The following is a 12264-nucleotide window of genomic DNA, read 5'->3' as shown; positions in this document are numbered from 1 at the left end:
TAACCCAGCATGAGAATGAACAGCTTCCTGTGCAGAAGGCATTTCATAACCCTGCATCGAGACTCTATAATTCATGCAAAAAGAGCCCGAGGGGGATTCAGCTCGAGTGTGTGCTGCGTGCGTGCGCGCGCGTGCACGGGAGAGAGAGACACAGCGAGAGAGAGTGTGTGTGTGTGTATGGGGGGTGGGGGGGATCTGTGAGAATAATATCAGGCTTTTCCGTCAGAATGAACTTTACTACTGTATCCAGCCATGAAATAATCTGACCCGACACTTCAAACCATCTGCGCTATCTATCCGCCCTCTTATTTACTAAATCAGCCTGCGCACAAAACGGAGTGTGTCTGATACTAACGCGAGTAGCCTGCCAGGGACATGATAATCCTATATCTATATATATATATATATATATATTTATATATATAAATGTATATATGCACATGGTTTCTCCCCTGCTATGTTTTCCAGGCTGTCTGCAGCCTCCATGTTGGCACTAACCAAACCATACTGTAAATAAAAGCACGTATAAATTACAGTGTGCAGTCTGCAGGGATCACCATCACACACACATATACACACAGGACCGTCAATATAACAGCAATCAATTAGCCCGTGTTTTCAAAAAGAGCATTTATTCATAGCCCACATAAAAGAGCAGGCATCATCATAACTTCAGCTCTGATATAATTTATTATGGTTAATAAATTAGCACTTTTGTGTGGCTGAAAAATGCGGGAAGCCTCCACTAACTGTGTTCAAGGCTGCGAAACGGAGTTGGCAGTGAATTCACGGTCCTGTTGGAATAAAGGCCACGATGACCCTTTTCAATGTTTTTCTGTGAGCAGCCTCAGTGTTGATTAATTAAAACGGGCCTGTAAATTAGTGATAGACACAACGAACTTTAATCTTATTTTTAAAAGAAATTATTCATTCCAAATAATATTGAATTGTCCAGCCACGTGGGCATATGATATAGGCTAAATAGGAGTATTATAGGCCTGTGGGGAAAGAAGAAGATACAACATTACATTTAAAACCATATTTAATCGCATATGTAAAACAATATAATTCCAAACAGTGTAAATACATTATCTAAACTGTACATATTGTGCTAAATAGGCCTCGGTCAGGGCAGGGTGTCATTTTGCGGTGTGAAGCCCGTTTGCAGAGCTCTGAAGGCAGACCGAGCTGTGTGTGTTTTCACTATAAAAGACCAAAGAGTCTTTACAAAGGCACGCGCTGTTTGCGAAACACGGCGGGGCAGCTCAACGTTTGAAGACGCGACGCAAAAAGGTCAAAATGTTTATATTATTTCTGAAAAGGGAGGTGCTGAGGTCTCCTTTCCGCCTGATTGGCCGAACTTGACAGTGATTGACGTGCATCCATGGCAACCGGGCAGCCAATCTGCCAAGTCCAATAGGAAATCATCGGAGGGGGCTTGACTGTCTTTTTCTCCCCCCTTTAAAAAATACATCTCGGCTCCGGCTTTAATTCTGTCGTATTTCAATCCCAGCCTACCTTGAAAAATACATCGTAGCTCCGGCTGTATTTCCCTCGCACCTTCAGCCCTTTGCCTGCCAAGTTTCTCCCAGCCCGAGGATGCGGTAGCTGGCCCCCCGCGCAGCATCGGTCCTCCTCCGCGGCGTTTGGCGTTCGCGTTTTTCACGGCTGCTCACACGGTTGGTGCGGTAACTTTGGGATTGCCTGGTTTTTTGGGGGGTCTTGAAAAGGCTCGGCGCACTGAAGGCAGCAGCGGAGGAGACGACGCGGAGGAGAGAGAGAGCAGGAGAGGAGAAAGGAGGGGGAGAGGGACACACAGGAGAAGCCTCCATGTTTCAGCTGCCCATCTTGAATTTCAGCCCCCAGCAGGTCGCCGGGGTCTGCGAGACTCTGGAGGAGAGCGGGGACGTGGAGCGCCTGGGCCGCTTCTTGTGGTCGCTGCCCGTCGCGCCGGCGGCCTGCGAGGTCCTCAACAAGAACGAGTCGGTGCTGAGGGCCCGGGCCGTGGTCGCCTTCCACACCGGCAATTTCCGCGAACTTTACCACATCCTGGAGAACCACAAGTTCACCAAAGAGTCGCACACGAAGCTGCAGGCGCTGTGGCTCGAAGCGCACTACCAGGAGGCGGAGAAGCTGCGGGGACGCCCGCTGGGGCCAGTGGACAAATACCGCGTGCGGAAGAAGTTCCCCCTACCCAGAACCATCTGGGACGGAGAGCAGAAGACCCACTGCTTCAAGGAGAGAACCCGGCACTTGTTAAGAGAGTGGTATTTGCAGGATCCCTACCCGAATCCCAGTAAAAAGAGGGAGCTTGCTCAGGCGACAGGACTCACACCCACACAAGTAGGAAACTGGTTCAAAAACCGCAGACAAAGAGACAGAGCGGCGGCTGCGAAGAACAGGTGAGGCACGTGCATCTCTGGAGGCTTTCTGACCGTGATAGCTGCAACACAAAACGTAGTAAAAAAAAAAGAACACACACACTGCATCCTGACATCATGTGATTTATAGTCATTCAGTTTAATACAGCAAAACAGGCCATAACCCACGCTGCGTGGAGACAGCATTTCATCACAATCATCCTGTAATCCTAAACTCAGGGATTTTGCTTTTGCTGCTCGCAATATCTATAATGGAATTATATTTTTAGGGGTTAAAATGCAGAAAATAGACTGTTAGTGCTGCTAATAAGAAAACAAATACATAATTTCATAAAAAAACCCTTTACATTTGGATTATTTGAGACAAAACTCTGGATAAATGCTTTTTTTAATCTTAATTGTTGTGAATAAGGTTAGCACAAATCTAGAGTACAACATAAAGGCTAACACTTCCCTTTCTCTATCTTATTTCATGGCCTCTTGATTGTTATGTTTCGGTCACTGCATCAACAATGATAATGTCAAAGGCTACCTGAAAATGTATTTTACGAGATAATAGGCTGTAATTTCCATTTACAATTGTAGCCAGCGTATTGAAAGGCCTTTTTCAGTGAGGGTCGAGGTCACACTGCTGTTTGTGTCACGTTGAATACAACTAATGCAGCTAATAGTAGGTGGTAAAAAAAATACTAGACAGGGAGACCATCGTGAAAATGACACAATGTTGTCTTAATCCTCCATATTATTTAGTTAATAACAGATCTCGCTTATACAATAAAATACACCAAAACAGTATTTATTTTTATGAGGAATATTTTCAATAATAAATCACTTTAAAATGGCAGTTTTACGTAATATAATTGTAGGTGTTTTTAAAACAAGATAGAGAAAATACCATGTGTGATTCGTATTCGTTTTTAGACATGTTAAAATACAGGGTAAAAACACAGCAGCAAAATTAGCTTAAAAAATAAAATGACCCTCAGTTCAAGAACAAACTAGATCCTTTTCTCATCAATTAAGACAAATGTCTTTTAAAAAAAAATGCATCATATATTTTTGGGCTAATGGAAAATAATAACCGGCCTGCACAGTAGCTGTTTGTACGTCATGCTGTCTCCGTGTCCTCTGTCCAGGCTCCAGCAGCAGGTCCTGTCCGGCGGCTCGGTTCGCTCCCTGGCGGACGAGGACGGCACCGTGGACCGGCTGGGCAACGCGTCCAGCCCGGAGGCCAGTCTGTCCAGCAAAGCCGCCGCCTCGGCCATCTCCATCACCTCCAGCGACAGTGAATGTGACATCTGACGGGCGATGAGTTACAGGGGGACGCGACGGAGAGACAATCTAATAAAACAAGTCATAGTGCCTGCGTTGAGTAAAAAAACAACACATAAACACATAAACTGATATTTGACGGGTGCCAAAACATGAGGGATCTGATCTGCGCCGGACCTTTTTCATTATAGGCCCATCTTTTTGTTTGCGTTTTACCCACGTGTGGATAACAGAACTTAACACGGACGACACATATTTGACGGACTAATAAACCAACGACCCGAGATGAAAAGTTAAAAAAAAAAAGAAATTGGGGGAGGGGGGATTGAGGCATCCGAGCGCCTAACCTGCTGTTCTCTGTGGGTATTTCATGTTGAAAAAGAACTGTGATATTTTTACTTTACTTTCAAAGTTTTATAAATAATGTTTATTTGCCTATTTAAAAAGAAACGATCTGCTCTTGTCTCTTCGAATTTCATATTCATTTGCTTGGTGTTTTTAATACTTACCTTGTACACAGGTGAACCTGTTGAGCATGCGCGCTTTAGTGAAAATGTGTTTCAGTAAAAGGAAAAAAAAGTAAAGATAACTTAATAAAATAATTGTTGATCAAAGGGGATAGAGTATTTTATTTTGGATTTCTGTGTGGGGGGAAAAACAAAACAAAATAATGATGAAAGGTTGTAAAATATTAATACCATTATATAAAACCCTCCTGCCTTCGTGAAGAGGTACTTTTTCGTGATTATAGCGCCTTGCTGCTGTATCGCCTGACACGTTTTCGCGCGAGCCCTAATTGGCCAACATGCTCTGCGTCGTGTAATGCAGGGTGACAGCGCGAGGTCAGCGAGAGGCCGGCTCACTAACCCGGATGATCTGCGAGAGAGATCATAGAGATCAAAACACAGCAGATTGACGAAATAGGCTTTATTCTGCTCGTGCAGGAGGACAGACCGTGAAGAAATCTTGCAAGTGTCCATCTTTGCAAGACACCTACAGTCTTTAAATTAGTAGGCTACCTCGTGCTACAAATGCAAAACGGCTACAACCACACGTGTGATATATTTATTATGGCTAAATCAATTGAATATTTTGCTGAAATTATGCAGCATCAATGCACACATGTAGTGTAATATTAAAAGTGGTAAATTATATAAGCTTGGACCAAAATAGCTTATTGTTTTGTTGAGTTCAGGTAATTGAAATCTACCCCTCCTTTAAAAAATAACCATGCAAAAAATGTTTCCATTAGTGCTGAAAAAAACCCAATTTCTCTATTGTTTTGTTTATATTTGCTGTAATATATCTGCACCGTCCTCTCATAGGCTACTAAAATCTTTATTTCAATATTAACCTCAATCTTTTAAAACAATTACGGTAAATATGTATTTATCTGCACTAGTCCGAGTCTAAGACCTGGGCTGTAAATAGACTTTAAATCAGGGGGGAAAAAGCCCACATTGAAGTTTTATTTTGGTGAGAAACCGGAAAAGAAAAAAAAATGAGCAAAGCAGACTGAAGCAGAAGTTAAAGTCGAGCTTTTCCAACAGACACCTGGTTTGGTCCAATTTGCCATTAATGAGTCTACAGTAACTTCAGCAGCAGACAAAAGCCTTTCAGCAGCTAAAGAGAGATAGAGAGAGGAAACAAGTGAAGGGAAAGAAAAGGGGTTGGGGGGTTTCTTTTTTTTATTTTTTTGCTGCTCCTCTTTCAAAACCACGGGGACAAAATGGCTGAATATTTCCGTTTCTTTTGAGAATAAGGACGAGCGGAGGGGACGAGATGAAAAAGTCTTTCTCGCAGTCAATAAGGTTGTCAAACTGGTCAGCGGTAATCAGCGCTAATGATGGGTATGGGGTCCCCGCGCGGACAAAAGGGGCCCTGCCGCTGTTTTGTGACGGGTCCCTCTCCAAAGAAAAGAGTCCTGTGAGAGGAGTCTGGGCCACGGAAATCACAACTTCTCTAGTGTGTGTGTGTGTGTGTGTGTGTGTGTGTGTGTGTGTGTGTTCATGCTTGTGAGCTCCTGGCTTGCCCTATTAAGAGGCTTTAATTACGAGTTGATTGTTTTCTGACGGGTAGTAGCCTTCTCATATGCTTTAGTAAGTATTAACTATATTTTACGGACCTCTGTAAGTGTAATTAAACGCCTCATCGTTATTTCACCTGTGCTTATAGGGCAAACATTTCACTTCGTTTCTCTGGCTGTGTTGGACTCAGTATATCCAGGTATTAGAAAGTATTTTGACAACTTAAAGGTGTCACATAAATGCGGTTAACTTGGGTGAGTTGAGGCTCTTCTCAGCCCTGCGTGTGATATGTGTTGAAGGGCGGGCTGCAGCCTTGACTCTTACGTTTTTATTGGTATTGAATGTGTCAACGTGATTCAGTGTGCACTGCAGACACTGTGAGAGGCAGTATAGTTATAGTTTGTCAGCAGAAATGACTGTACAGATGTGACTACCTGCCTGAGTATCTGTCTGCAAACAGTCTGTCTGATCCTGGTTTTAATTTGATCTATTTTAAAGACTCCTTTGCGATTTATGTTTAAGCCTAAAACAGTTTATTTGATCACCAGAATGTTCTAAATGCATTATTACCCTACAATGCTGAAATTAACTGTGCTAGTGCCAATTATTACTTGTGATATATAATAATAATGTGTTTCTACATGGTACATTTTACAGAAGATTCACTTAAGGGTACCTCAACAATTATCAATTAAAATAAAAGATTTAAATATAAAACAAAATAAAGGTCCAAAGGTTCCGAATTCCACTTCCGGTGCTAGTTGGTCACGTGTTACAAGTGCTTGTAGCTGTCAAATAACTACAATATTGTATTTATTATTTTGCAAATGATCTTTGGTCATATGACGCAGTTTGCCATAACCAATTCAATTTTATTCAATTGTGCGATCCTGCCATTGATATAAGACAATATTGCAGGCTATAAACTCACAAAAAACAACAAAATTATGATTTCACATTTTATTTAATGCAAAAAAAAGAAGATGTGTCATTAGGAGAATGTTAAAGATGATGGTATGGATTCGTTGAATTAATGTATCGATCATATCAATGTCGTTACAGCCCTATTTCTCTGTTCTCATGCTGTGTTGATACGTGTTTTAGTAGTCCTAGAAAGTGCCTGTCTGATTTAAAACAGCGGTTGTGTGTTTCTAAGGAGAGCAGTTTACTGTAAAAGAGAGAGGTTTGACAACGTAGCCTTGCTATATGGTGGCATACAGAATAACCTGTTATCTACAGTCTCCACACAGAGAGAAGGCCACAGGTACGAGCTGCTGTAGAAACGTCCTTGTGCAGCTGCCTCCTCTCTTAAGTTCCCGTGTCAGACTGTGAGCATGAAGGTGAGCACTCTTTGCACTGCAGCAGTTTATGTTAAAATGATTCACTGCTTCTTTTGTCACATTATCAGGGGCAGAAAACGAACTCTTTAATTTTTTTCTTTTTAAAAGAAAAAACACATAAAAGAAAGTATCAGGTTTTTTCATTTAGCTTTATCATGTGAGCGATGATGGAGTCAAGCAGCTTTGAAGCGTCCAACCTGTAAGTGTCATCTCGGTGTCCTGAAAACAAACCTGGTGTGCGACCTTTTACGGCCAACTTCATACTTTATCACCACCTGCTTTTACCATCACGCCACAGTTGGGCGACGGATTATAAAATTGCGAGCATGAAGAGTTGATCATCAGTGGTACTATAAAGTAGCCCTAAGGACACCAGGTTGAATGGTCTCTTAGCTGTATACCTGCGACTTTGAACACCTGGATTCTGTCTGCCAGGAGGTCTATAATCAAATATGGCAGAGTAACAGATTCACTCCTAATAGGGGTCGTATGACGAGCAACTTCCGGAGAAAAACGTTTGAAATTGATGGACAAAATAAAGTGCTTAAACCCCCTAAAAATACACATCACAACATCCTGTAGACTGCTGTAAAACATTAACTCACATATCGCTTGAGTTGTTTTCAGTCGTATTGCTCGAACGATATTTGACTACGAACTGCGCAGTGATATCCTACAAACATGCATCGAGTTTGCCAGACAAACCAATGTTTTTAAGTGGCTGCAGACACTATTGATCTGGACCTGCTGCAGCCATACAGTCCTGTCAGCCTGGTATCAAAAAAGTGGTCATTGAACGTATCATCCGGTGCTCTGCAGGTTGTTCGTCGTCATAGGAAGTGTTGAATCCTCTGTGATGGTCTGTAGATCCTTACAGTGTTTGACTTTAACTTAGTAGGATTTCAAATAGTTGCATTTTACTTGAGTATTTTCATTTTATGCGACCTCATACTTCGACTCCATTACATCTTATTATTTAATTTTTTTGACCCCTCATTAAAAAACTTAAGGATGGAAAAAAAAATAGAAGCATCTCTTATTATAATAATACAATAAAGACGTAGTTAACTTTACACGTTAGCACAAAAACCGAACATTATTGGCGTCCAAAGACATATGTTATGGCAGGAGTGTTGTATTGGAAGTAATAATGATGATAATAATACTGAGGGCCAACACTGTCACTGTCTTGAAGTGGTTGAGGTCACTCAGCGGGGGGGGGGGGGTCTTTGCCCTTTTGTCCTTGTGTATTTTTCACCCTATGCACTCTCAGTCCTCCAACAACTTTCCATCTCACCCCTCTGCTTGTTGTTTACAAGGTCAAACCGGAACTCACTTTGTGGTCAGTTCAAACAACTCGCCATCAACATAGTTTTGTGCTGAGGACCAAAGGAATCAACAGCAGGCATTTTCTGTCGCTTCATTGTCCAAAGGCCATGAATTTATTTCAAAATATTCCCTTAAAAAGGCGAATTTTTCCCTCCTCAGTTTTCCAACCTTGGACATGAAGCGATTTGGATTTCTTTATGTTCGCTGCGTTACATGTTTTTGTAACCTGCCCGATGTTTTTCTGCCCACCAGAGAGATTTATTTTCAAAGAAACCATCTCAGTTATGGCTTCATCACAGCATCGCCATCAGAACGGAAAACTGGAAACGACATGCTACTGACGCCCCCTGGTGGCCGAGATCATTAATATGGAGCTACATGAGATAAAATAGAAGTTGAAGAAGAACAATTTGAATACAGAACAAACTAAGATGGATTTATAAATGCGACAAACTAAGATGATGTTACAAACGCAAAATAATACACTCTGCACAGGCAGTCCAAGAGAGAGTTTTTACTGTTTGATAAATGAAACAAGCACAACATAATTTGAGAGCAGACTTTTTATCGTCATTTTTTACCAACAAAGTGATGCGTTTATTTATCTATCCACCCACAGAAATCTGGAAGAGAAATACTAAATCTATTCATTTAACTTTACCCTGCAATTAATAATAGTTTTAACCTTTATAATTAAAGATTGTTGATAAATTAAGGGCCAGAAGCCAGAATGCTGATTCACAATGAAATAGCTGATTATCCTGTGTGCAGGAGACTTTTCAGCACCACGGACAGAGACACAGCCCTGCCCTGACTCTTTACGTAATTCATCACTAATGTCCATCATAATTTATCAGATCAGTATGACATACTTTCTGGGTCAGACTTTTGTGTTTCTCAGGAAATGCTGTGTCCGGCTGTTTAATGTAGAGCATCGTCTCCTGAAACCACGGCAACAGTTTTTTTTTTAATCTTGATTCCCAATAGACTGACAAAGTTTGGACATAATAAAATCATTTCAAAATTATAATAATGAGAAAACGTATCAGGCACTACATAGCTAGTGGACAACAGAACATTACACCCACAGGTTCATTTTAAAACTCTGCTGCACAGTCCCTCCGTTCAAAACATTTCTGGAAGTGGAAGTTTCTCTCAGAATTGTTCCCACAAAAGGGAAATAGACAATTTAGTGGAATATAAACCACAGCCTCTTTCTAGTCTAACATTGATTCCTTGAATGGAACTAAAATACCTATAGTATAAAGGTCGTGAACCAAAAGTACACAAAAGTATGTGGACCCCTTGGCGACAAATTTGAGGGGGATAGAATTTTATAAACACCTCTCCTTTCCCCCAAGGAATGCCCCTCTCTCAGGTTCATACAGCAGAGGTAATTAGATCATACATCGGTGAAAGTACTAATACAACAATGTAAAAACACTCCATTACAAGTAAAAGTCCTGCATTCAAAAGCTTAATGAAGTCAAAGTACACACGTACTATCACCTATGCTAAATGTACTTCAAAGTACTGCTTCCTGCAATAAATTGGCCTCTGTGACTGAAACATAATGACCTCAGCACACTGTTAAACCTGATGCACTGTAGTGTAAGCAGCATTTTGCTGGAGAGATCATTTTCTCAAACAGAACAGAGCTTTTTTTTTAAAAACACTTTTTTATTCAAAGTTATGTACATTTTAAATTACACAATTCACTTGTTTTAAAAATAAAATGTAACAAAACATTAACGAAAGAATTCTTCAGCAAACCAGTATTTAACTTTGAATTCATGGCATCATCTTCATCCGCAAAAAGATGGGTCTGTAGAATTAAACCAAAGTATAGTGGGTACAATTATATTTTAATTTAAAATAAGAAAAAGCAGGATATGTATATGTGTATATATATATCTGTCGACATACACCTACGCACCTACTTTCACATACAAGCATATATGCATCCAGGATAACGTTATCATGTCCCTCGCCACCAGTAGAAGGAGGTGTAACAAACAAGCCCATAGCTCTCTCAGGTATTGCACCAAAAATGTAACACAATGGCTTTAGTGGTACATCAACACTCAGACTGGCCCGTATTTGTATTGAGAGTCACTGGTTTTGTATTGATAATGTGTTGTATTGAAAAGGTTTATCATTTGTCTCGTCCTATAAATATGGCTGTAAAATAATAGTAAGTAATTAAAAATGACTAAACATTGCTCTTAAATGTATTGAAGCATATAAGTAAAGCAGAAGTACCTTTATATTTATGGAGCACTACTTGAGTATATAAACTTCTCTCCACCACTGCAGTGAATGTTTTTGGTTCCACTGTATTCAAAGATGATAGGGTCTGCTAACTTTATGTCCATGTGTAGTGTTTGCCTGCAGTGAAGGAATAACAGTGGAGAGGTCCGTTTAACATGTGGTTCACATGAGACAGAGTTCACCTGATAGTTAAAATGCTTAAAAACTTTTTTAAACTGTCTGTAAAGCTGAAAGAGGATTATTTTTAGGGACATCTCAAAGAGATTTTCAAGAGCCATTGCGTTGTATTTTTTAAATACTATTTTCACCTGTAATTTAGTGGAGTAAAAGTGTATGGTCACCGCGACACATCACTTGATTACATGTCCTTAGTTTCTTTCCAAAACCTCCTGCCTGAAGCCTGAGAGGTAAAACCAAGGGCAACAAAAGTTCACTTAGCTCATCGCTTTGAGGCCACAAAACCACCCGAGGAGCGAAGTGAAATACCGTCAGACTCACTTTAAAGTCCCAAATATAATCCATGCTTCCCCAAATGTAAGGAAATCCTGTATAGGACTACATAATAATTATATCCATCCAGAGTTTCTCTGTTCTGCTGGTTATTCCTTATTAACAGACCCCTTTAAGTCTTATATTGATTTGCCCCATTAGTTCTGCTTAACATCATACTTGTGTTCAGGCTCTCGTCGTGCTTCGAAGGCCCGACATCCCAGCAGGCTGATCAATCATTCAATCAATCCAGACATCGCTCCAACCTTCACCTTTCTGCTGTTTGTTATGTGATTACAGTGCAGACAATGAGATCCAATTATGAGTCCTGTGTGAGTGTGATGAAGTCAGCCAGTGTTCACATCACCGGGCCGCTCTGCTCACACAAAGAGGACTCGTGTCAGCCTGTCATTAGAGCTGTGAGAGTGTTTTTACAGGAGCCGTACATGAGATGAAAACATGATCACAAACACGCTCTTTGTGCGTGCCAGTGTCCATTTAATACATTATAAATAGAGCAGATCATAGAAGAAGCTTTGAGGTGAAAAGTCAAATACTGTGTGCAAGAAAATGTTTAATAAATATCTAAACACAGCTTTTTAAAAACAGTCAAAGCCAAACAACTTCAAAACGTAAGTAAAAAGTGTAAAATAAGACAGTTACTGGGTATATTTTAATTCTTGTATTTATCCTTGGTTGATCCAGATGCAGGACCAGATTGACCCACTAGGGGGCCCCAGAGGAAAAAGCCCTTTAGCTCCCCCAGTCCCTTATTTACCTCTGTCAAGGAGGTCATGTTTTAAGCATTGGCCAATGAAGAACCTATTACATGTCTGACTGGGTTTGGATCCATTTAGAAGTAGATAAACAACAGACAGCTGACATGATGACGCTTCAGCAAGGCACAAACATAATTTCACAAAACTCTCACAGTTCTGTACATACAGTATATCCAGACATATCATAAGAAGACAAGACTTGGCCTTGGTAGATGTCTGCAATCTCCAAATGCCTTCCTAGTTCGCAATGCTTTCATTGAACAAATGTTTACGGGATATATGCGCTGTGCTAACATAACTGAAATATTAAGGGTATTTGAGCGTCGTTGATGTGTCACATGAAAAAGCGGTTTGAAGGATAAAAATACTCACGGTC

At 40.7% G+C, this 12264-nt stretch overlaps 1 protein-coding gene across 1 annotated transcript; it reads left to right on the top strand.

Moving 5' to 3' along the window:
- Positions 1 to 1830: 1830 nt before the first annotated feature.
- Positions 1831 to 3706, top strand: six6a (SIX homeobox 6a). Its single transcript, XM_069661996.1, has 2 exons — positions 1831 to 2402; positions 3518 to 3706. The coding sequence occupies exons 1-2, from the start codon at positions 1831 to 1833 to the stop codon at positions 3681 to 3683; spliced, it is 738 nt and encodes a 245-aa protein (XP_069518097.1). The 3' UTR covers positions 3684 to 3706.
- Positions 3707 to 12264: the final 8558 nt, after the last annotated feature.

This window comes from Semicossyphus pulcher, unplaced genomic scaffold (genome assembly GCF_022749685.1).
Source record: "Semicossyphus pulcher isolate SPU_LCO1_2020_fin unplaced genomic scaffold, fSemPul1.0.p SCAF_14, whole genome shotgun sequence".
Taxonomy (NCBI): Eukaryota; Metazoa; Chordata; class Actinopteri; order Labriformes; family Labridae; genus Semicossyphus; species Semicossyphus pulcher.
Note: the sequence above shows the minus strand (reverse complement) of the source record. Positions and strands in the feature narration are given on the sequence as shown.